This window comes from Oryctolagus cuniculus, chromosome 18, assembly GCF_964237555.1.
Source record: "Oryctolagus cuniculus chromosome 18, mOryCun1.1, whole genome shotgun sequence".
Taxonomy (NCBI): Eukaryota; Metazoa; Chordata; class Mammalia; order Lagomorpha; family Leporidae; genus Oryctolagus; species Oryctolagus cuniculus.
Genome location: NC_091449.1, coordinates 9,848,062 through 9,869,660, shown reverse-complemented (window position 1 = coordinate 9,869,660; position 21,599 = coordinate 9,848,062). Strand labels below are relative to the sequence as shown.

Here is a 21,599-nt window from a genome sequence, read left to right as displayed (position 1 = left end):
TTCTCTCTGTTTCCTCCTCCCTCTGTAACTCTTTCAAATAAATAAACCTTTAAAAAAGGAAAGGAATTTGAGAGATTCTATTCATTTTTTCAAAGCCCAAAGCATTTTTGACAATTATATGATTTTGTGGTTTTCTTTTTTCCATGCACAGAGGCAAAATACCATTTAATTTTTTTTTAAGATTTCTTTTATTTATTTGAAAGAGTTACAGAGAAAGAGGTAGAGCCAGAGAGACAGAAGTCTTCCATCCCCTGGTTCACTCCCCAAATGATCGCAATGGCCAGAGCTGAGCTGGTTTGAAGCCAGGAGCCTGGAGCCTCCTTCAGGTCTTTCATGCAGGTGCAGGAGCCCAAGCACTTGGGCCATCTTCCACTGCTTTCCCAGGCCATAGCAGAGAGCTGGACTGGAAGTGGAGCAGCCGGGACTCGAACAGGCACCTATATGGGATGCCTGCACTGCAGACTGGGCTTTGACCCACTATGCCACAGCGCCAGCCCCCATTTAATTTGTTTTAACCAGTTTCCCAGTGTGGGACACTGTTGACACCCAGCTTGTGACTGTCTGGGGCTTGCTTTCCTTGGGTATTGTAGATCAGATACACTCCCCGGCTTCTCATAGATGTCCGATGACATCCCTTTGGCCATCCCCCAGATGCAAGTCACAAATGATATCACCTGTTTCCACTCCACTGCCTAACCGAAGTGTAGGATGGAAATGCAATGTCATAAGGAGGTGAGGAGTGGGGGTGTCGCAGCTACCAACCAACAGCCGCTGAGAAGCCGCGGAGGCAGGTGCTCCCAGCCCCTGCCTTTGGTCCGAGAGCTAAACGTGACTGCGGACACCTCCCCCTGCCCTGGGAACACATCAGCCCCCGAGACCACGCCAACAGCGTGTGCGCCCGGATAGGGTCCCAGCCCACGGGGGAAGGGGGGCAGTTCTACCACAGGCTTGTTTTGGACAAATTAAGTAATTGAATATATGTTACTTTATTTATTTATATTTTAAATTTGGTTACTTATTCGAGAGGCAGAAAACTGAGAGCGAGCTAGCGAGAGAGCGAGCAAAACTTCCATCCACTGGTTCACTCCACGCCATCTCTGAACCACTTTTCTCCACAGCTAGCACCGCCATCTAACACCCTATCAGAGTTCCTTCTCTTGCTACGGAGCTGGTTAAGTCTAGAGTTTTTGTCTTTTTTTTTTTTTTTGACAGGCAGAGTGGATAGTGAGAGAGAGAGACAGAGAGAAAGGTCTTCCTTTGCCGTTGGTTCACTCTCCAATGGCCGCCGCAGCTGGCGCGCTGTGGCCGGCACACCATGCTGATCCGATGGCAGGAGCCAGGAGCCAGGTGCTTCTCCTGGTCTCCCATGCGGGTGCAGGGCCCAAGCACTTGGGCCATCCTCCACTGCACTCCCGGGCCACAGCAGAGAGCTGGCCTGGAAGAGGGGCAACCGGGACAGAATCCGGCACCCCGACGGGGACTAGAACCTGGCGCTGCAAGGCGGAGGATTAGCCTAGTGAGCCGTGGCGCCGGCCTCTTTTTTTTTTTTTTTTTAAGATATTATTTATTCATTTGAGAGGCAGAGCTACAGACAGGGAGAGAGAGAGAGAGAGATCTTCCTTCCACGCGCTGGTTCACTCCTCCAGTGGCCACAATGGCCAGATTGAAGCCAGGAGCTTCTTCTGGGTCTCCCATGCGGGTGCAGGGGCCCAAGGACCTGGGCCATCTTCCACTACTTTCCCAGGCCACAGCAGAGAGCTGGATCAGAAGTGGAGCAGCTGGGACTCGAACTGGCACCCATAGGGGATGCCGACACCACAGGTGGAGGCCTAACTTACTATGCGGGTCCCGTTTTTGTCTGTTTTACGCGGCACTGTAGCTCCATGCTTGGAAGCAGGCTTTGCACATCATAGGCTGCAGGTGAGGATGTGAGCCAGGAGCAGGTGCAGGAGGCAGGGGGGGACCTTGCCCGTCTCTCGGGGTTAACCGCGTCCGCCGAGGCTGCTGAATCAGACCACGCACCTGGGCATCCGCTTCATGGACTTCCGGGCGACACGGGCTTCCAGGGGTGGGCGAGGCCGGGGGGCTTCCAGGGGGTGGGCGGGGCCAGGGACTTCCAGGTGTGGGCGAGGCCCGTGGGGGGGCTTCCAGGGGTGGCTTTGTGGTCGCCTGGCTGAGCTGGGGACTGGGGGCGGGGTGTGTATGGGGGGGGTCCTGGTCACTCTCTCTCTCTCTGCATCATATATATTTTGGGGGGAGGAGGATTAATCTTCCGGGGATCAGCATGCTCTAAACCTTCATAATCCAGATTTGCGATCTGCCTCAGTGCCCCGAGGTCGTTCCCCGGGAGAGGGACACGGGGAGGCCGGGGAGCAAAGACGCAGGCCGCGCCCGGGAGTCAGCAAATGAGGGGAAGCCGGCGGCCGGTGCTGCCTCTCACAGATTCTTCTCCAGGGCTCAGAGGGCCGGGAGCCCACTCACCTGCACACTCGTGGGCGCTTCACACATAGCCTGCGTTTCAAATTTTTTTTTTTAATTATTCTCAATTGCACCAAAAGAAAGCTTGCTCTCCATTGACTTTTGATGAGTTTTTTCTGGGGTCCCTGGGCCTCTCCCTTCTTTATAGACGCTCCCCGCCTGCACCAGGCAGGGCTCTGATTCCAGCCCCAGCCCCGTCCATGCTGCTCCCCTCCCCCCACCTCCCTCCTGTGAGAGTCCATCCTCCGCCAGGGCTTGCTCCACACTGACCGGGTGGAACGTGTCTGGAAAGTTCCAGGAGCGTCTCAACGAGACATCATCTTCACAAACTCTGCAAAGGAAAGGCCCCCCGTGAGTCAGCTCTTGGTGACAACAGCGGGCTCTAGTTTCTTTCTTTCTTTTTTTTTTTTGACAGGCAGAGTGGACAGTGAGAGAGAGAGACAGAGAGAAAGGTCTTCCTTTGCCATTGGTTCACCCTCCAATGGCCGCCGTGGCCGGCGCGCTGCGCTGATCCGATGGCAGGAGCCAGGTGCTTCTCCTGGTCTCCCATGGGGTGCAGGGCCCAAGCACCTGGGCCATCCTCCACTGCACTCCCTGGCCACAGCAGAGGGCTGGCCTGGAAGAGGGGCAACCGGGACAGAATCCAGCGTCCCGACCGGGACTAGAACCCGGTGTGCCGGCGCCGCAAGGCAGAGGATTAGCCTAGTGAGCCGTAGCACCGGCCAGCGGGCTCTAGTTTCCCAAGCCTTTCCTGTGCTCAGGCGCCACTGAGATCTTTGGGAAATCACCCGGTCCCTCCAAGCCTCAGTTTCCTTGTCTGTAAAATGGGAACCACAGGACTGTTACTCGCGGGCGGGTTTTCAGAGGGTTCAATGACAGTGCACGTGAAGACACCCCAAGTGTCCCCCACAAACGGGCATTGCAAGTATCTCATCTTTTCCGCCATCCCGGAGGGGTCAGATGAAGCAGCTGATGACAGCGAGGGAACAGGTGCACCTGAGTGCCGGGGCCGGTCAGTGGCGGGTCCTGCCCCTGACCTCATCAGGACACAGTCTGTGCCGGGTGAACTTGCTGACCTCACCCGGGTTTTGAGGTCAAGACCCCTCCACTCCCCCCCTCCCCCAGCCTTTTGCTCACATTTGAACTTGGAGATGAGTGTGGCCTTCCCTCCCCCCATCACCTTCAAAGTCCACGGTGCCGTCCCCGTTCACGTCGGCCTCCCGGACGACCTCGGCGATCTCGTGGGGCGTGAGCTTCTCGCCCAGCAGCCGCTGCATGGCCTGCTGCAGCTCCCCCAGCGTGATCTCCCCGTCCCCGTTGGCATCGAACTGGACAGGAGCAGAAGGGGCCCTGCTGGTGGCACTGGAGACGACAGCCAGCGTCCTGGGTCCCCAGTGCCGGTGAGCACCCCAAGCCCTGGGGACGTTGCCCACCTGCACGAAGGCTCTGCGGGGATGGGTCTTTTGTGTGTAATTTTCATGTCTGCATTTTGTTTTAAACAGCTTTACCGAGGTATAATTGATAGGCTAAAAGCTGCAGGTAGACCGGGGGGATCTTGGAGAAGTACATGGAAAATATGTATTATGGAAAACACGATGAGTGGGTTTCAGGTATGTTTTGCACCCAAATCAACTTATTTTCGAATGCTATGTTGCATGAGCCTTTTGGGGTCCCCTCGTATCTGAACTGAATGGTTTGGCGAATTTGGACATTTGTATACTGAGAAGCACAAGCGGAATAACTACAGCCACCGCCCCCACGGGTCCCCTGAGCCCCTTAGGAGTTTGTGTGTGAGTGGGGTTGGAACAGTAACGGGAGATCTGCCTTCTGAACCACGTTTCTAGGTCTCATGTGTTTTAAGATGTGTGTATTTGACAGAGAGAGAGAGAGAGAGAGAGAGAGAGAGAGAGAGAGAGAGAGAGAGAGAATCTTCTATCTGCTGGTTTACTCTGCAAATGGCAACAACAGCCAGGGCTGGGTCAGGCTGAAGCTTGGAGCTCCATCCGGTCTCCCACATGGGTGCAGGGGCCCTAGCACTCCGGTCTTCCCCGGCTGCCTTCCCAGGTGCTTTAGCAGGGAGCTGGATCAGAAGCAGAGCAGCCAGGCCTCAAACTGGCATTTCAATATGGGATGCTGGTGTTGCAAGGCCAGCCCCTTTAACAAAATTTTAAAGGCACAGTGCTGTACAGTGGATCTCTGGAACTGAGACATTTTGCATAACTGCATTCTCTTTGGATGATAACTTCCTACTTAGCCTTCTCCCTTTGCTCTGCTTCTGTGAGTTTGGATAACTTTAGAAATTTTACTTAAGTGGGATCACGCAACATGTCTCCTTCTGTGTAGTGTATACATACAACGGTATATTATGCAGCTTTAAGAGAAGGAATTCTTGGGGCTGACACTGTGGTATAGGGGGTAAAGACACTGCCTAAGGCGCCAGCATCCCATGTGGGCACCAGTTCGAGGCCCGGCTGCTCCACTTCTGATCCAGCTCTCTGCTGTGGCCTGGGAAAGCAGTAGAAGATGGCCCAAGTCCCTGGGGCCCTGCACCCATGTGGGAGACCTAGAGGAAGCTGCTGGCTCCTGGCTTCGGATCGGTGCAGCTCCGGCTGTTGTGGCCAATTGGGGAGTGAAGCAGCAGATGGAAGACCTCTCTCTCTCTCTCTCTCCTCTCTGTGTAACTCTTTCAAATAAATAAATAAATATTTAAAAAAGAATCCCTATCCTGCTCGGGCCAAAATCCCAACCCTGTTCCCCAACACCAGTGCCTTCGGGAAGGGGTCCTGCCCTCTGCTACTCAAAGGCAAGTAGAGGGAGGGAGACAGACAGACAGACAAGCTGAGAAGTCTCTCGTGTGCAACGCCTACTACTACACTCGGGGCTAGGCCAGGCCAAAGCCAGAAGGTGGCACTCAGTTCGAGTGTGCCATGTGGGTGGCAGGGGCCCAGTGCCTGTCAGGGTCTGAGTTCACAGGAAGCTGGAAGCAGGAGCGGAGCTGGGACTCGAACCCCAGGCACTCTACTATGGGATGTGATTGTCCCAACTTGTGTGTTAGCGTAGGCCAAAGGCCCGCTCTCAGATTAGCTTCTCATAATTGATTTTATTTTACCCAATGTAGCCAAATGTATCATTTCAGAATGCAATGAATTTAAAAATAATTAATGACTTATTTATTTATTATGCACACTGGATTTCATAACCCTTAGCACAGTAAGCAGTTCCCATGTACTTAGCCTACTTAGCTCTCACACGTAGCAAGGAAACACACTTAAGTTGACAAATACACTTATGCTAAGTGGACTAAATCTTAGTCCAGCACTTGTCAATGTGGACACTAAATTTTGATCAGAAATGCTTGATCCGATGAGCCAGCACCAAGGAACAAAGGGTTAAACCCGCTGCCTGTGATGCCAGCATTCCATAGGAGCATCAGTTCGAGTCCTGGCTGCTCCACTTCCGATCCAGCTCCCTGCTATGACCTGGGAAAGCAGCCGAGGATGGCCCAAGTGCTCGGGCCCCTGCACCCACGTGGGAGACCCGGATGGAGTTCCAGGCTCCTGCTTTTGGCCTGGCCCAGTCCTGGTTATTGTGGCTCTTTGGCAAGTGGACCAGCGGATGGAAGATCTCTGTCTCTCCCTCTGCCTCTGTAACTCTGCCTTTCAAATAAACAAATGAATAATTTTTATAAAAGAAATGCTTGATCTGAATTTCAACTGAAATTCCCAGTTGAAAGGGTGGATTCGAATACCCGAGTTGTCTCAAATGAAAGTTTCCTACAAATCGAATCAACCATTCATTTGCATTTGAACACTTGGACAGAGGAGTGTGGTCAGCGGGATATTCATGGAAATTAAACAAGTAACTGAAATCCACTGAAACGAGTTACAGCCGCGTCTGCGGGGCTCAGTGGCCACGCGCGGCCGGCCGTGGCTGCTGTCGTGGACCCAGCATTTCCCAGGTCACAGAAAGTGCTGCAGGGTGGCGCGGCTGTGGATCTGCACGCCCAGGGCGGACCTCTCCCAGGGTCTCAGCCTACGTGTGCCCGGCTCCAGAGACCTCGCGCCCAAGCTGGGTTCTGTTCTGTATTTTGGCTCTGGCCGGGGGCAGGACTTGGTCAGGGATCGAGGCAACCCCCCTCCCTACCCAGCTCCTGCTGTCAGCATCCCTATGGCAAGAGGCTCCAACGAGGCGGTCTCCTTCGAGTTCCCTCCAGGGACCCTCATATGCTTGGACTTGCCCTCCTATCAGGAGCACTCACATTAGACACCCGGCCACCCGCTTTGGAGGACGCAGGGACTCGGGGAAGCCCTGGAACCCCTGAGGCCTCAGTTTCCCTCACTGGCATGGCAGGGAGACGTGACCGTGAACTCCTACCGTTACTGGTGAGGGTTCAGTCAGACAGAACACGCAGCTGTTGGAGTGTCTGGAGGATGTTACTGCCTTCCCCACCGATCCCGCCACAGCTGGAAAGCAAGTCCTGTCCATGGGAATGGCCGACGGCGGGATCTCTGCTCACCTCCTTGAAGGCGTCTCGCATCTCCTGGACGCCAATCATCCCGGCGGTCTCTGCAAGCAATTTGGGGGTCATCAGCTCCACGAAGTCCTCAAAGTCTACACGGCCGCCCACTGGGGACAGAGGAGGTGGGGTCAGTGGTGCTTAATACGCCCCGCCCACTGTGGATGGAGCAGGTGGAGTCAGTGACGCTTCCCACGCCCCGCCCACTGTGGGGGAGAGAGGAGATGGGGTCAGTGACCCTTCCCATCCCCGCCCACTGGGAACGGAGGAGGTGGGGTCAGTGACACATGCCCCCTCCCTCCAATGCCTCAGTTCCAGAAATCTATTGGTCTCCATTGCCCTGCTTTTAACCTTTGACCCCCTTCTACTTAGCCAACTCATGCCCTCCTGTGCCTTTAATCTGAGCCAGTGGGGACCTGATGTGCTATGCAGGAAGTAGCTGGCTCTCTTTAAAGAAGTATTTTTATTTGAACGGGAAAGGGAGACAGCATGGAACAGAGTGAGAACAAGTGAGCGAGCCAGCGACTGACCTACTACCCATCCGTACACTGGTTTTCTCCCCAAAGGCCCACACCAGCTGGGGTTGGGCCAGGCCAGAAATGGGAGGTGGGAACGCAAAGCGGTGTCCCACGTGGGAGACAGAGACCCGGCTTCCTGGGCTTTCATCGCCACCTCCCCGGGCATTGACTGGAGGCTGCAGGCGGGAGCAGAGGTGGGGCTTGAGCCCCGGCGCTCCAGTATGGAATGCGGACACCGCAAGCCACGTCTCAGCCGCCACACAAAGCCCCTATCCAACCAAGCTCTCACTGGCTGAGAGTCACACTCAGTTAAAGGAGCACTGGAAGGCCAGCGCTGCGGCTCACTAGGCTAATCTTCTGCCTTGCGGTGCTGGCACCCCGGGTTCTAGTCCCTGTTGGGGCGCCGGATTCTGTCCTGGTTGCCCCTCTTCCAGGCCAGCTCTCTGCTATGGCCCGGGAGTGCAGTGGAGGATGGCCCAAGTACTTGGGTCCTGCACCCCATGGGAGACCAGGATAAGCACCTGGCTCCTGCCTTCAGATCAGCACGGTGTGCCGGCTGCAGCGGCCATTGGAGGGTGAACCAACGGCAAAAAGTAAGACCTTTCTCTCTGTCTCTCTCACTGTCCACTCTGCCTGTCAAAAATAAAACAAATAAAATAAAAAAAAAGGAGCACTGGAGGCTCTCCCAGACACGGGCACAGTCGTCCCTCGGTGTCTGTCTTGGGGTGTGGTGGTTCCAAGACTTCTCCGCAGATACCCAAATCCGCACCTGCTGAGGTCCCTGGTGTGCCGTGCTGTGGTATCTGCGGAACCCACGTGTGCCCTCCCAAGCCTTAGGTCACCCCCAGACCTCTCACAGCCCCTTAGCTGAGCAGTGTTGCTGTGTTGTGTTGTTTAGAGAACAGTAGGAAAACAGATCCTGCACATCAAAAGCCACTTTGCTTCCGAACGTTTCCCACCCGCGGCTGGCTGACTCCACGGGTGCGAGACCCGCAGACGCGGTCGCCTTGAACTCAACCTTGGTCCCTCAGTTACGAGGAGTCCAACCCCAGTCGTATGCCAGCTTTGTCCTCGCTCTGCTCTCCATCTACAAACCACCCTTTCTGCAACGCTGTTCACCAGCAGCAAGTCCAGTGCCAAGCTTCCTTCTAACGCCCACTACAGCTCCAGTCTTGTGCTCCCCGGACGAACCCTTGCAGTGCTAGGATAACCGGCATTTGATCAGAACCTACTGGCGGCTGAGCCTTCGCCTGCGTTAGCGACGTTGGCCCTTCCTCTCCACTTTCCCACGAGCCAGGGAGGGAGCATGTTCACCCTGCTGCCTCCACGTGACTCGCCATGGCCACGCGGAGTAACTAACAGAAGGCGGACTTGAACCCAGACTTACCTCTGAAAGTCACCCCTTGAGCTACTTCCTATGCTGCCTGCTGTTTCCCCAAGTGTACAAGAACTGTCTCTTCCAGCCTTGGGGTCTTTCTCCCCTTGTATCTCCAACTCTGCGTCAGCCTCCATACCCTCCCCCAGCCTCCCCAGCCTCTCTGCCAGCCATGCCTCCCACCCCACCCCCTTACAGTTCATGCGGATCTGCTGGCCCAGCTCCGTCAGCTCCATCTCTGTGGGCATGTAACCCATTGTCCTCATGAGATTCCCCAGGTCCTTGTAAGAGATGAACCCGTCTCGGTCCTTGTCAAACTCGAGAAATGCTTCCCGGAGCTCTGAAAGTTAAGAGAGGAGAGGGCCTCTGGGGGAACTTGAAACAGTCAATGAGGAAGAGAGGCAGCCATTGAAACTACCAATGAAGCACTGATTAGCGGCTCTTTGAGGGAGAATACATTTTAAAAAGCTGAAGAGTCTAGCAAGCAGTGATGAGTGAAACATGTTTGCAAGGGGGATAATCCCTCTGATGCTAAATGGCAGCCTGAAGGCCCTTCAGGCTCCTGAGACAGGTTATGGGGAGCCTTGAAACCACAAGAAAAAACCCAACCGTTTCCAGTTCATGCTAAAACTCCTGAGTCTCTGAGACACTTGGGGATGGATTCGTCTTCCAAATACTTTGGGGGATACACTTCCACGAGAAACAGTTTTTTTTTTTTTTATTAGGGCTGTGTTGGACGAGAGAGGTGTAAAAGAGAAGGGATTAACACGGAAGTGCACAAAGGGACCCAGAGTGGCTCAGGGAGCAGAGGCAGTGGGAGGCAATGGGGCTGGGCGGGGGGAGTGTTACCTTCGATCTCATCCTGTCCCAGTGGTCTCTCCTGGAAAGGAAGGGATGGGGTGGAGGGAATTGGGAGAGAGGGTCACGAACCCAGCATCCATCTCTCCAGACATATCCCCTGTCCCCCAAGCCACGCCTCCTTCTGCCTCTTCCTGCTTTCCCTCCTCCCCGTCCCTCGTCTGCCTCCTCCGATCTCCCAGCTCCCGCCGCCACCGCCCTTCGCTCCCCGCCTTTCCCCCAATTTCCTCTTTCCCATCTTCCACTTCTGGTATCCTCCTCCCTCCAGCCTCGCCCCGACGTTCCTTGCTCTGTGGACAGCTTGGAGACCAAATCACTTGTTCTACAAAGAGAGGGAAGTGTTCTGTCCCCTCTAGCACTTTCAGAGTGCTAGGCTCTGCCAGGCTCTGCTCCCCAGCCACGTCTTAGCATCTCAGGACTGCTTGGTGAGGTAGGTCCAGATACCACTCCCATCTTAGCCGTGAGGATGCCGGAGGACAGGGAGGTGAAGGAAGTCGCCCAAGGCCACACAGCTCCTAAGTAATGGGTCCCCTCTCACGGGAGAGAGAAACTGCTCCCTGGTTTTGTGGAAACTCAGCTGTGGCCCCAGGACGTGAGAGCTCTGGACTTGTAAGTCAGAGTTCTTTCCACTACAGCCCACGGCCTCTTCTCCCGGCCGCATCCATCCTTCCTCCCGAGGGCTACAATCCCTTCCCATGGGACCGGTGTTCACCGGCATTAGGCAGGGTCATCAGCACCAGCACAGCCAACTCCTAAACCTCTGAGAATGTCCAATCCTTGCTGCCCTGCCCCGTCCTGGACTTGCCTGAAGGGTCGGGCGTGGACCCATGGCACCCACCTGGAAAGTCTAGGACCACTGGCCTCTTCTGGTGCCTCAACGCCCTTTATCCTCAGTGCCCTTCCTCCAGCTTCTCTCTGACCATGCCCTCCGTGCAATCCTTCTCCCTCCCTCCTTCCTCCTTCCTGTGTTCCTTTCTCCTCTCTCTCCCCTCAGTCTTGAAGTCCAACAACTGAAGCATGCCCATAGGAATCAAATCAACTTGACCCTGCTGCTTGCTAACTGTGTCAAGGACTTCCTGACTCAAAGCTTCATTTTCCTTACCTGTAAAACGGAATGCAAGAACCACTGACCTCATGAGTTCTCAGGGGTAAATGCCACCAGGGCGTTTAAATCCATATGCATAAGGCTGGGCAAACAGCAGCCCCTTAATAATGAGTGGCAGCTACTGTCATCATCACCACCATCACCATCATAATCACCATTAACATCACCGTCATCATCACCATGACCACCATCACCATGGCCACCATCACCACGACCACCATCATCACCATCACCATCACATCATTATCACCATTAACATCACCGTCATCATCACCATGACCACCATCACCATGACCACCATCATCGCCATCACCATGACCACCATCACCCCTCATCACCATCACCACTATCACCATGGCCACCCAGACCACCATCACCATCACCATGACCACCATCACCATCACCACCCTCATCACCATCACTCTCATCACCACCCTCATCACCATGACCACCATCACCATCAGCATCACCATGACCACCATCACCACGACCACCATCACCATGGCCACCACCATCACCATGACCACCATCAGCATCACCACCACCAGCATCACCATGACCACCATCACCATGACCACCATCACCACTACGAGTGTCCACAGAACAGAATGCTAATGATCTCAATGATGACATCATCCCGCTTCCCCCTTTGACTTCTGTTCTCTCCCCTTTCCCCCTGCCCTCAGCCCTTTATCTCATCAGTCCTCATATCCCACCCTGTCCCCTTGAATTCTTCCACCTCCTCAGGTCACGCTGTCTCCGTCTGTCCCTTCTTTCCATCCTGGCTCCTTGGGGCCACGTCCCGGCTCCCTTGGCCGGCCCGCCACCCTTCCCCGTCGTCCCGCGCCTCACCCGCTGTTTCTCAGCGATGCCCTTCCTCAAGAAGATGCAGGCGGGGCCCATGGGGAACTGCATGGAGGGGGCAGGACAGAGCTCACCCAGCACTGATCTCAAGTTGGGCCCCCGCCTTCCGGCTCGCCCTCGGTGGATCAGCCTCCTTATCTTCTCAATCACTGCTGTGCCAGTGTTGCTTGCCTCTCTTGGCCTCCACCGCGGTCCTGTGTCTCGGACTTGTGACAGCTGGAGCAGAAACCTCTGCTTGAACCGGGGAGGGATCGGAGCAGCTCCTGCCTCCCCATCTGGCTGGGGAAGGGCGGGGAAAGCCAGTCTCAGGCTCTGAGACACTTTTATCCCCAGAATGGAATTGGAAAGCGTGGTTTGAAAGTGGGGATTAGAGCAGAGGGCAGCCGTGCCCTCAGCACTCCAGCTCGCATTTCTAGCTAGCTCTAAGCCTGGCTTTGGGGCAGTGAAGGACGGCGGGGACGTGGTCCCTGGTCTCAAGGTGCATTTCTGAGTAGGTCAGGGATGGGTACAAAGCAGCAGGGTGCAAGAGGGGCCAGCAGAGCTTCAGGAAGTGGGTGTGCACGGGGAGGGGGAAGAGTATGGTCACCCCAAGCCTTCCATTCTTCCTGAATTATCGGGGCGGGGGAGGGGAAGGGTGTGAAGGGATGGTCATGTCAGGACCCAAAGGGGTGATGGGGACGCCCACTTGTGGAGGGGCCAAGGGAGAAAGAATTCCAGTGGGGTACAGGGGAGTCCCCATGGAGGGGGCTCAGAAGCAGGGATGAACCCACGCAGGGGCATCTTGGTGTGGCACACTGGAGCGTGAGCATGAGGGCAGCTAAACACAGACATCATCCCAAGTCGGGGTTTGTTCTGCAAGTGGGCCAGGAAGGAGCCCACACATGGGGGACCTGGCGCGCGATGTCACAACCCAGGCAGAGGGAGCAGGGTGTCCGCTCACCGAGGCTGCGTGGTGCTGGCCGCGGAAGCCCGAGGAGACTGAGAAGCCCACAGGCGTGAGGTGACAATGGGGAGGGAGACTTGGTTATACACGGAGAATCTACCAAGGGAAACAGGAAGTGGGTCTCCCAGCATCAGAAAGGGGAGCTATTAATACAGGAAGGGAAGTTCGTGGAATACTGGCGTGGCAGGCGCTGGTTTGTACTGAGACCTCAGAGTGCAGTGACATAACAGGAGCCTCAGAGCTGCGGGGAGGGCGTCCCTGTTATTTTCTAGTTTTCTCACTAGGAAGACGGGCAAGCAGTGACATCCCCCATCGAGAGTGCCACTGGCCAGATCCGGACTTCTAAACACTGTCTTCCACTGAAACGAGCCAGGGTTCCTACCAGAACGGCCGATTCTCCGTGTAGACCAGGAAGTGGACAGGCATTGCTCAGAGTTACAGGGGATCCAGAGGGGCTTGGAGAAGCTCCACTGGCCACATTGGGGAATTGGAGAATGAAAATGAATAATGAGAATAACAAATTACGGATGATAGCGAGGGGCACAAGAAGCTCCTATATTGCATGCCTCAAAGTATCTCCCTATCAAAGGAAAGAATCGTTTTATGGTGGGAAAATCTGGTAGATATCATCTCAAATGATTAAAATAAACTTTGTCAGTTATGTGGCAAGTCAAAATTTGGCCCTGCCCCATAGAGCATGACAAGAACATGGCACTGCTTTTGTGATACTAAGACGACTTCGGAGAGGCCGGATTGGAAGCAGGATCTGCAAAGTAGCTGGCCGGTTAGCTCCGCAGATATCAAGGTCACAAAAGTCAAGGAAAGGTTGAGGAACTATTCGAGCTGGAAGAGACTGGGGAGACGCGGCCAAAGGCGACAGGGACTTCTGAGTTCCCGCGGGGCAGAGTGGGACGGCTGGTGGTCTGCTGGCAACCGTGGGGGCTCCATGGCTTGGGGATGCAGCATCGCAGTAGTGACGGGGCAGTCACGCGGCGCTCCTCCTGTGTGCGTGTCCGTCTCTGTGTCCACACCTCCGTTTCTGTAAGGATGCCCCCCACAGCGGACTGGGACCACTCTGATGATTTCACCATAACTGCTCACGTGTGGACGGCCACACTCACACGCATTGGGGTTCCCACGTCAACGTGTGTTGGAGGACACCATCCAACCACTTTATTTTGTTTTAAAAATTCATTTATTTGAAAGGCAGAGTTACAGAGAAGCAGATGCAGAGAGAGAGAGGGAGGGGGATCTTCCATCCGCTGGTTCACCCCACCAATGGCCGGAGCTGGGCCCATCCAAAGCCAGGAGCCAGGAGCTTCTTCCAGGTCTCCCATGTGGGTGCAGGGCCCCAAGGACTTGGGCCATCTTCTACTGCTTTCCCAGGCCATAGCAGAGAGCTGGGTCGGAAGTGGAGCAGCCAGGACTAGAACCGGCACCCATATGGGATGCCGGTGCTGCAGGGGGTGGCTTTACCCACTACGCCACAGCGCCAGGCCACTTTAAGTTTTGAATAGCTGCTGTACGGATCGCGCCAGGCACGGCTCTAAGGCCTTGACACTCGGGCAGGCGTCCCAGGGACACAGGCACCATGGTGCGATGACCTGTCCTCCACATGATGGGCCTGGGGAGCTTGCGGGAAGCTGGTGCCCTCAGCTCAGTCCCAAGCTCCACGCCGAAGAGGACGGAAGGAAAGGCGGATGGAAGAGCAGAGCGGGGGAGGGCAGCAGAGGCCGGGGCTGGGAAAGGTGGCGGGGAGGACGCATGGAGGCAGGGAGCAAAGGGCGGGAGAGCGGTGGGAAGCGAAGGGCCAGAGGTGCCCGCAGAGCGCAGGGGGACATGGGCGGCGGCTGGCAGGGCGGGCAGACTGAGACAAACTCGCCCAGTCCATCACTGAGCTGGTCAGCAAGCGCTAACTGAGCACCCATCGTGTTCTCAGAGCCTCCCTTGGCTTCCGAGAGACCAACACAGCGTGCTCCTGCCATGCTGCTTATGTGGCTAGGACTGTGGTGTGAGTGGGTGTGCAGGGCAAGCCTTGCGCTCCACCACCACTTTCATTCTGGCTGTGCGGACGTTGGAGACGACGGCCCTGAGGGTCAGGGAGTCGTGCTCCAGCTGCAGGGTGTTCTGGGGGGTCTTCAGGGCGCATCTGGCCACCTTCAGCTCCGGGGACGTTCCCTGCATGATGCTGTGGAACATGTGCTCCAGAGAGGCGGTGGAGACCGGCCCGGCCAGGACGGCCACGGCAAACTCAATGCTGTGCAGGGCGTAGCTGAAGGGAACGGAGAACAGGAGGGCCAGGTGGGCAGCCCTGCCCTGGTAGACCAGCAGGCCCACGCTGCCCTGGAAGCTGGCGCTCGCCTTCGTGAAGGAGCAGCTGATGGTGTGCTTGGGAGCCAGCACGGGGGGTGGGGCCTCCCGGGCGTGGCCGCTCTGGCAGTAGAACCTGGGAGGACAGCGGGAGGTGGAAGTCACTCTGGCCGCACACTGGACAAGCCCAGAGGAGTCAGACGCCTCTCCAGAGCGCCTGCGGCTCGGGGGAGAGATGGTCTGTCCTCTGTGGAGAGTACCGGGCGCCCACCCCAGCTCCTCCACTTCCTGGGCAGCGTGCACGTGTTTCTCCGCCCCTAGGAACCAGGCTAGGAACCAACTCTTCCGCCTGCATCAAGTATCATGAGATCGAGAATTCAGCCCCTCCTCCAACCCACTCACTCCCTGCCTGCCCACCCTGACACCGACCCAGCAATAACCGCCTTTTTCCTGTTCCTAGTGTAGACCCAGGTCATTTCTACCCCAGGGCCTTTGCACTTGCTTTCTCAGTTCTCCCCTGCCCCCATCATCCAGTCCTGGCAGAGCCCTTCCTCCTGATGCCTCCCCAGACCCCCCGTTCCTATGGTGCCCCCAGCATGCACTTCGTCATCTCTAAGGCACTCTGCCCTTTGCCTGACTCTGTGGCTGACTCCTTGGCTCAGCTGTTGGCGTCACATTTCCGGCCAGGAAGATGCAAGCGGCACGAGAACCCGTGCCTCGCCCGACTGGCCTGCTGCACCTGCAGCACCCCGGGAGACGCCAGGCGTGCAGGTGCACGGACAGCACCCGGGAGGGTGGAGTCCACGGCAGAGCCCCAGGGAGCCCTGGGTTTGTCTTCCTTAACCGGGCAAAAACGCGTGCACAGGAAGGGGGCACATGTCACGTGCCATGTGTCGGCAGGGCTCGGGTACAGGACGAGTTCCGGGTTCGGGCCGCACCCAGTCGCCCGCTGCCCTGCTGCTCTCGGAGCCGTGGCCCAGAGGGCTGCGTGTGCAAGGAACACGAGTCCCCTTCCTGCAGCTTCCGCGCAGAAGCTCCAACACCCAGCGTCCGGTTTACACTGAGGCTTTGAGAGGCCACTCAGCTACAATGCGGTCTCCAGGCTGGGCCCTGAGCCAGTGTGGAGGGGAGGAGACCGGGACCCAGACATGCGCACAGGGAGACCTCGTGAGGACGCAGAGGCCGAGGAGCAGGGCCTCGGGGACACCTGGGTCTGGTCTCGACCCCAGACCACGGTGTCTTACGGCATCCCTAGCAAGGAATGTGGGTCCCTAAGTAGCAGACTGGTGGCCGGCAGATGACCTCCCCACCCCCGTCCCGGGGACGGCTCTGGAGATATGGGCTTGGGGACACGGCCAGCTGCAGGGCCCAGAGTGGCTTTCTCTCTCCTCCACTTGACAACCCGATAGGCTGCAGGGCATCTACCCAGCCTGCTCACTGAGAAGCCAGACAGCGAGCGGAGCAGGTGTGGTGCCTGGGAGCAAGGGCTCATGTGGAGGCTGTGGAAGGCACCCCTAGGCTTCCCACACCGGCCACGTGACCTGCCCAGCCCTCGGGCAGCAGCCACTCCCTGCAGGGAGGGGACCGGCGAGGATGAGCGCAGGCTGGGTCCCCGGCGAGGGGGGGCTTTCAGGAACTTGCTGTGATTCTGCCTTGCCTGCGTCTGGACGGAGTCGCACAGGGAGTGTGTCCCACTTGCAGGCCCCTGGGTGGGGGGCCAGGCCGTCATCCTGGGTAACCGGAAGCCTGGACACCGGCTGAGGCCCTTGCTCATCCCAGCGTGGGGGTTCCCGCCACGGGGAGAAGGGGACAGGGACGGTACTCACACGGGGTCTGTGAACGTCTCGTCTGTGTTGTTGGTGATCTCGATGCTCACGGCCCGGGAGCCCGTGACACCCTCCGCCACGTCCTCTACCACGTCCTCCACCACGTCCTCCGTCTTGTCCTCCACCATGACCCCCGCCACTTTCACCAAAGGGTACCTCATCACGCCCTCCATGCAGTAAGACCGGAGCCTTGCCGGGGGCTCCTTGGCACTGGAGGGAGAGGAGGCCGTGAATCTCACCCAAAAGCTACTCTGGAGCCCGCACTCAGGTCGGCAAAGGGTCCAGCGGGGACGGCCACTCAGCGCGTCCTGCCTCACATCTGTCCAGGTGCCGACAGCTTATACCCCCACCGCACCCCCACCCTGTCCATCCTCCCATTCCTGCAGCAAGGCCTCTGCTGTGACAGCACCAAGGGTTGAGGATCAGCCAGGTCTGTCCCAGGGCACCCGCAGGGAGCACCCCCGAGCTCGGCACCCACTTCCCTACGTGCTTTCCTTCAACACGACTGCCTCTCGTCATTCGTGCCATCATTACTGCCACTGGGGCCAGGGGATCTGGCACGCTGTCTCAAGTCTCAGCGCCCAGCGTCACAGAACGGGGATTATTCAAATCCAGGGAAGACATTCTCAACGGACCCAACCTGGTTGCTTCTTTTGCCCAACCCTTCTGGAACTTTCCACGTGCACTTTCCCAGTTCCTTAGCTTCTTCTCCTGCAGAGCCCAGGACCAGGCTCCACGCAACACAGCTGCTTGGAAAGGCTCAGTGTGCTGAGGTCAGACAGAAGCGGGAAACACTGCTTACCCCGCCTCTCTTTCAAAAAGCATGTTAGCTCGTTGAAGGCTCTGACAAGTCCTGCAGCAAAGCCCTGGTCCCTACAGCCTGGTCTGGCTGCGTCTGGAGCCTTGCTGAACTGCTGTCACCGGACGCGTGGAGGCTGGGGGTGCTGATAAACACCCGGGCACAGCACTGGGGCTGGCGCTGAGCGTAGCGGGTAAAGCTGTTGCCTGCGATGCCAGCAGCCCATATGGGCACTGATTCATGTCCCGGTTGCTCCACTTCCAACCCAGCTCGCTGCTAATATGCCTGGGAGAGCAGCTGAGGCTGCTCCCATGTGGGAGACCCGGAGGAAGCTCCTGGTTCCTGGCTTCAGCCTGGCCCGGCCCTGGCCTTTGCAGCTATTTGGGGAGTGAACCAGCAGATGGAAGACCTCTCTCTCTCTCTCTTCTCCCCCCACTGCTCCAAATGCCAACAGTGCAGAGGGAGAGATGCCCTGGGGAGCCCTGGCTCCTTCAAGACAGGGCCAGAGGTGTCTCATGACCCTGGGGGGACAACCGGACCTCTGCAGTGACACCAGCCTGATCGCCCGGGGGTGGGCTACGACTACACTTGGGGACAGTGGCCTTCAAGCACGCACCAGCCAGGGACAGAACGCAGCTATGGGGAGAGATGGGAGGGACACAGGGATGAGGGCTGCTTCCTGCTGCTCTGTGGCCCTGACACCCTCGATGTCCATCACCTTCTAGTGAGCTCCATTCTTTGTTCAGCTCACCTGGAGCCGGCTTGGGACACTCACAACCACACAACTGGGTGAGGCCTTCTGCAAAATATCTGTGGCCAGCTCAGACAAGTGACTGTCATGGCACTCTGAGGAAGGAGGCTTGAAAACGCTAACACTGACTATTGCTTCGTGTGTCCATTGGGCATTATCTCCAGCCCAGGAAGACGCGCTGCCCAAATCCTGCCCACTTACAGATGGCAAATCTGAGGCCGGGGAGGTGCCGACCTGCCTGAAGCTCCCCCTGCAGTCTGGACCTCCACTCTCTGCTGCCTGGGTGATGTGACAACTGCGTGGGACATGGCATCCAGATGCTCATTTGAAAAGGTGACTGCTGAGGCCGGCACCCTGGCATAGTGGGTGAAGCCACTGCTTGCAACACCGGCATCCCATATGGGCACTGGTTGGAGTCCTGGCTGCTCCACTTCCGATCCAGCTCCCTGCTATGGACTGGGAAATAAGTAGAAGATGGCCCAAGTCCTTGAGCCCCTGCATGAAGACCTGGATGAAGCTCTTGGCTCCTGGCTTTTAGCTTGGCCCAGCTCTGGCAGTTGTGGCCATTTGGGGAGTGAACCAGCAGATGGAAGATCTCGATCTCTCTCCTCTCTCTCTCTCTCTCGCATAGTCTCTGTCATTTTGTCTTTCTAATAAATAAAATAAAATCTTAAAAAAAAGAAATCCTAGGCGAGCTTGCCCTCTAGACACCCCAGCTACATGGTCTACACTGACACAGCGTGGCCACACACTGTGGTGGAATGAGAAGGCCACATCAAGATGGCCTTTCGCAAGCGAGCGTCAGTTACTCAGGAATGGCTTCCAAACCCACCTGGCAACAGAGCCTGCCTGGCAACAGGCTGTGATTGGTTAGGGCATAAACTGTCCCTTGACAGGATTGGCTGCCTTGTCTATATAAGCTGCTGCACCAACTGAAATAAACGAGTCCGCGGGCTGCTCACCTCTGGCCTGCTTTCACCCAACTGCCGGGGACTATCTGGTGGCTCCGCACCTCTTGCCCCCATGGTGCTAATGGCAGTCCCAGCAAATGGCTCCCCTCTGCTTTATTCTTCTTCAGAAAGCCACTTGCTGCCTGTGGCCTGTGTCCCCCGAGGAGCGAACTCATGTGGGGAAAACCTGGCTTTGCTTCCCTGACCGTGGTGGCCCTTGGGGAGCCCAGGTCAGTGCGGCAGAAGGTGCCCCCTACCTGGCCGCCTTTTGCATCTCTTGGAGGATACGCTCTGTGTTCAGTCTCACGTTCTTCTTGGACAACTCCAGCAGCTGTGTCACCTTCTCCAAGGTGTAGGTGTTGGCCAGCTTGATGGTGCCGTACTTGCTGACCAATTCCTGAATTCCATCTGAGAAGTGATCAGACCAAGAAAGGAAGCTTGGCGTGGGCTTTGACAAAGAATCCTGTCTGCTTGCCACCAGGAGCTGGCACGTGACAGATGAGGACCAAACGCAGAGGGCCCACAACTTGGCTTTGTCCAGCCCTGGATCATGGGTTTCTCTGTATTTCTGTTACTGATAGCCCCTGCCTGCAGGGAGGCCCACTTGAGAAGAGGAAGGTACTTGGGCTTTGTCCCCTACTCTCCCGTTTGTCTCCTGCCAGGAGCCAAGCCAAGAGGCCTTTCCAGGCTGGTGTGGGGAGTGTCACCATCAGGGCCTGGTGGACTCCCCTGCCCACCCCAGGGGCTGGGTCGTCCAAGCTGCTGCCCACCTAAGCATGAGTGAGCACCATGGGATTCCCTGATGTGGAAGACATGGGAGATTCAGGCAGGGCAAGAATACCGCCTATGGAGGCAACATGTAGAGACACCCATGACCCCTCCACAGGCCCCAGGGCGGGCAGGATGGCCAAGATGCCCTGGCAGGGGCCCCCACCCCGCCCCCCATGCACCCACCTCCACAGGTGTCCTTGTTGAACAGGGGAAAGTGCATCACGACAGGCCCGGCGTCCCCTCTCAGGACATAGCAGCTGTCGGGGGCTTTGGCCCACTTCTTCAGCATGGCCTCCTCCACAGCAGGGAAGGCGATCTTGTGGCGGTGGCAGTAGTCAGCCGTAGCCCTGATGGTCTGGGAGGGAGGCAGTGGCACCTGTCTCAGGACCGGCCAGGAGACGCCCGGGAGCCTCGGTGAAGACCCCCACGCCCGGCAGAGCAGGGTGCGGCCGGGTGGGGATGAGCGTTCCCTGAAGGCACACTCTGTGCTTGCATTTTCTCCCGCTCAGCAGCTTCGTCCCGAGGGCCACTGTGTGCCCAGATGAGTGGACTTGGCCTCCAGGGCCTGCAGCCAGCTCTTCCCTGTGCCCACCTCCCAGCCTGCCTCAGCTCCTTCCCACGCCCTCTCGATACCTCAAAAGGATCGCCGGCGCTGAAGTCAAAGGAGAGGATGAGCTGAGCCTTGCGCGAGGGGGGCAGCACGAGTGGGTAGGGGGTGTTGATGGCAAAGCCCGCGTCCACCAGGTGCAGGAGCTCCCGGCTGCGCATGGTCTTGTCGGCGATGGCACCTGCAGCGGCCGGGAAGAGAGGAGCAGGGATTTGCTGGGACCGGAAGCGAGGCTGGCACACACAGCAGGAGAATGGGAAAAATGACCATTGCTGGAGTGGTGAGGGAGCTGGCAGTGGGCTGAACTGTGACCTCCCTGTGCGTGTGCTGAGGTTTCAGACATTTTACTTATTTGAGAGACAGACACACACGGAGAATCTTCTGTCCACTGGTTCACTCCCCAGTGCTGCAGCTCGGAGCAGGGAACTCAATCCAGATCTCCTATGTGAATGGCAGGGACCCAAGTACTTGAGCCGTCACCTGCCGCCTCCCAGGGTGCCCATAAAGCAGGAAGCTGGAATTGGGAGTGGAGCCGGGACTCAAACTAAAACTCAGGCTGTCCAATATGGAATGTGGACGTCCCGGGCGGTGACTTCATCACCAGGCCGCAGACCCACCCTCCATTCCAGGGTGCAGTCGTAACCCCAGGATCTCAGACTGTGCCCGTGCTTGGAGGCAGGGTCTGACAGAGATGGGTTTTATTTTTTGGTGGGCCCCAGTCCCACAGGACAGGTATCCTTCTAAGAAGACACCAGGACACAAACACACACAGGGGGCGACCAGGTGAGGATGCAGAAGACAGCCAGCTGCAGGCCGACGAGGGGGCTGCGGACACAGTCAACCCTGCTGAGGCAGCTCAGGCACCTGGCACCCAGAACTGTAAGAAAGCATGCGTGGCTGGGGCCAGGGTTGTGGTGCAGTGGTGAAG

General features: G+C 57.2%; 2 protein-coding genes across 3 annotated transcripts in view; both read right to left on the bottom strand.

The window, feature by feature from the left end:
* Window positions 1-1,184: 1,184 nt before the first annotated feature.
* CABP5 (calcium binding protein 5) lies at window positions 1,185-12,039 on the bottom strand. Its single transcript, XM_002723818.3, has 7 exons — window positions 11,703-12,039; window positions 9,737-9,767; window positions 9,084-9,227; window positions 6,995-7,104; window positions 3,659-3,806; window positions 2,749-2,809; window positions 1,185-2,511 (listed from the first exon to the last, which is right to left on the bottom strand). The coding sequence occupies exons 1-6, from the start codon at window positions 11,763-11,765 to the stop codon at window positions 2,784-2,786; spliced, it is 522 nt and encodes a 173-aa protein (XP_002723864.1). The 5' UTR covers window positions 11,766-12,039; the 3' UTR covers window positions 1,185-2,511; window positions 2,749-2,783.
* A 1,790-nt stretch (window positions 12,040-13,829) lies between these two features.
* Window positions 13,830-21,599, bottom strand: part of PLA2G4C (phospholipase A2 group IVC) — a 33,951-nt gene continuing 26,181 nt past the window's right edge. For both annotated transcript variants that reach the window (XM_008252598.4, XM_051837440.2), the window contains 5 exons: window positions 20,698-20,852; window positions 20,248-20,419; window positions 19,551-19,701; window positions 16,794-17,003; window positions 13,830-15,103 (listed from right to left, as the gene is read on the bottom strand). In XM_008252598.4, coding sequence (XP_008250820.2) covers window positions 14,656-15,103; window positions 16,794-17,003; window positions 19,551-19,701; window positions 20,248-20,419; window positions 20,698-20,852 — 1,136 coding nt within the window. In that variant the 3' untranslated portion in view covers window positions 13,830-14,655. The remainder of the gene's footprint in view (window positions 15,104-16,793; window positions 17,004-19,550; window positions 19,702-20,247; window positions 20,420-20,697; window positions 20,853-21,599) is intronic.

Excerpts from the sequence above, each read along its gene's own strand:
- CABP5 (XM_002723818.3), bottom strand. The coding sequence starts at position 11,765 with ATGCAGTTCCCCATGGGCCCCGCCTGCATCTTCTTGAGGAAGGGCATC. Across the intron at positions 9,228-9,736 it reads GGGACAGGATGAGATCGAAG|AGCTCCGGGAAGCATTTCTC; the intron begins GTAACACTCCCC and ends CTTAACTTTCAG. Across the intron at positions 2,810-3,658 it reads CGGCACCGTGGACTTTGAAG|AGTTTGTGAAGATGATGTCT; the intron begins GTGATGGGGGGA and ends TTTCCTTTGCAG.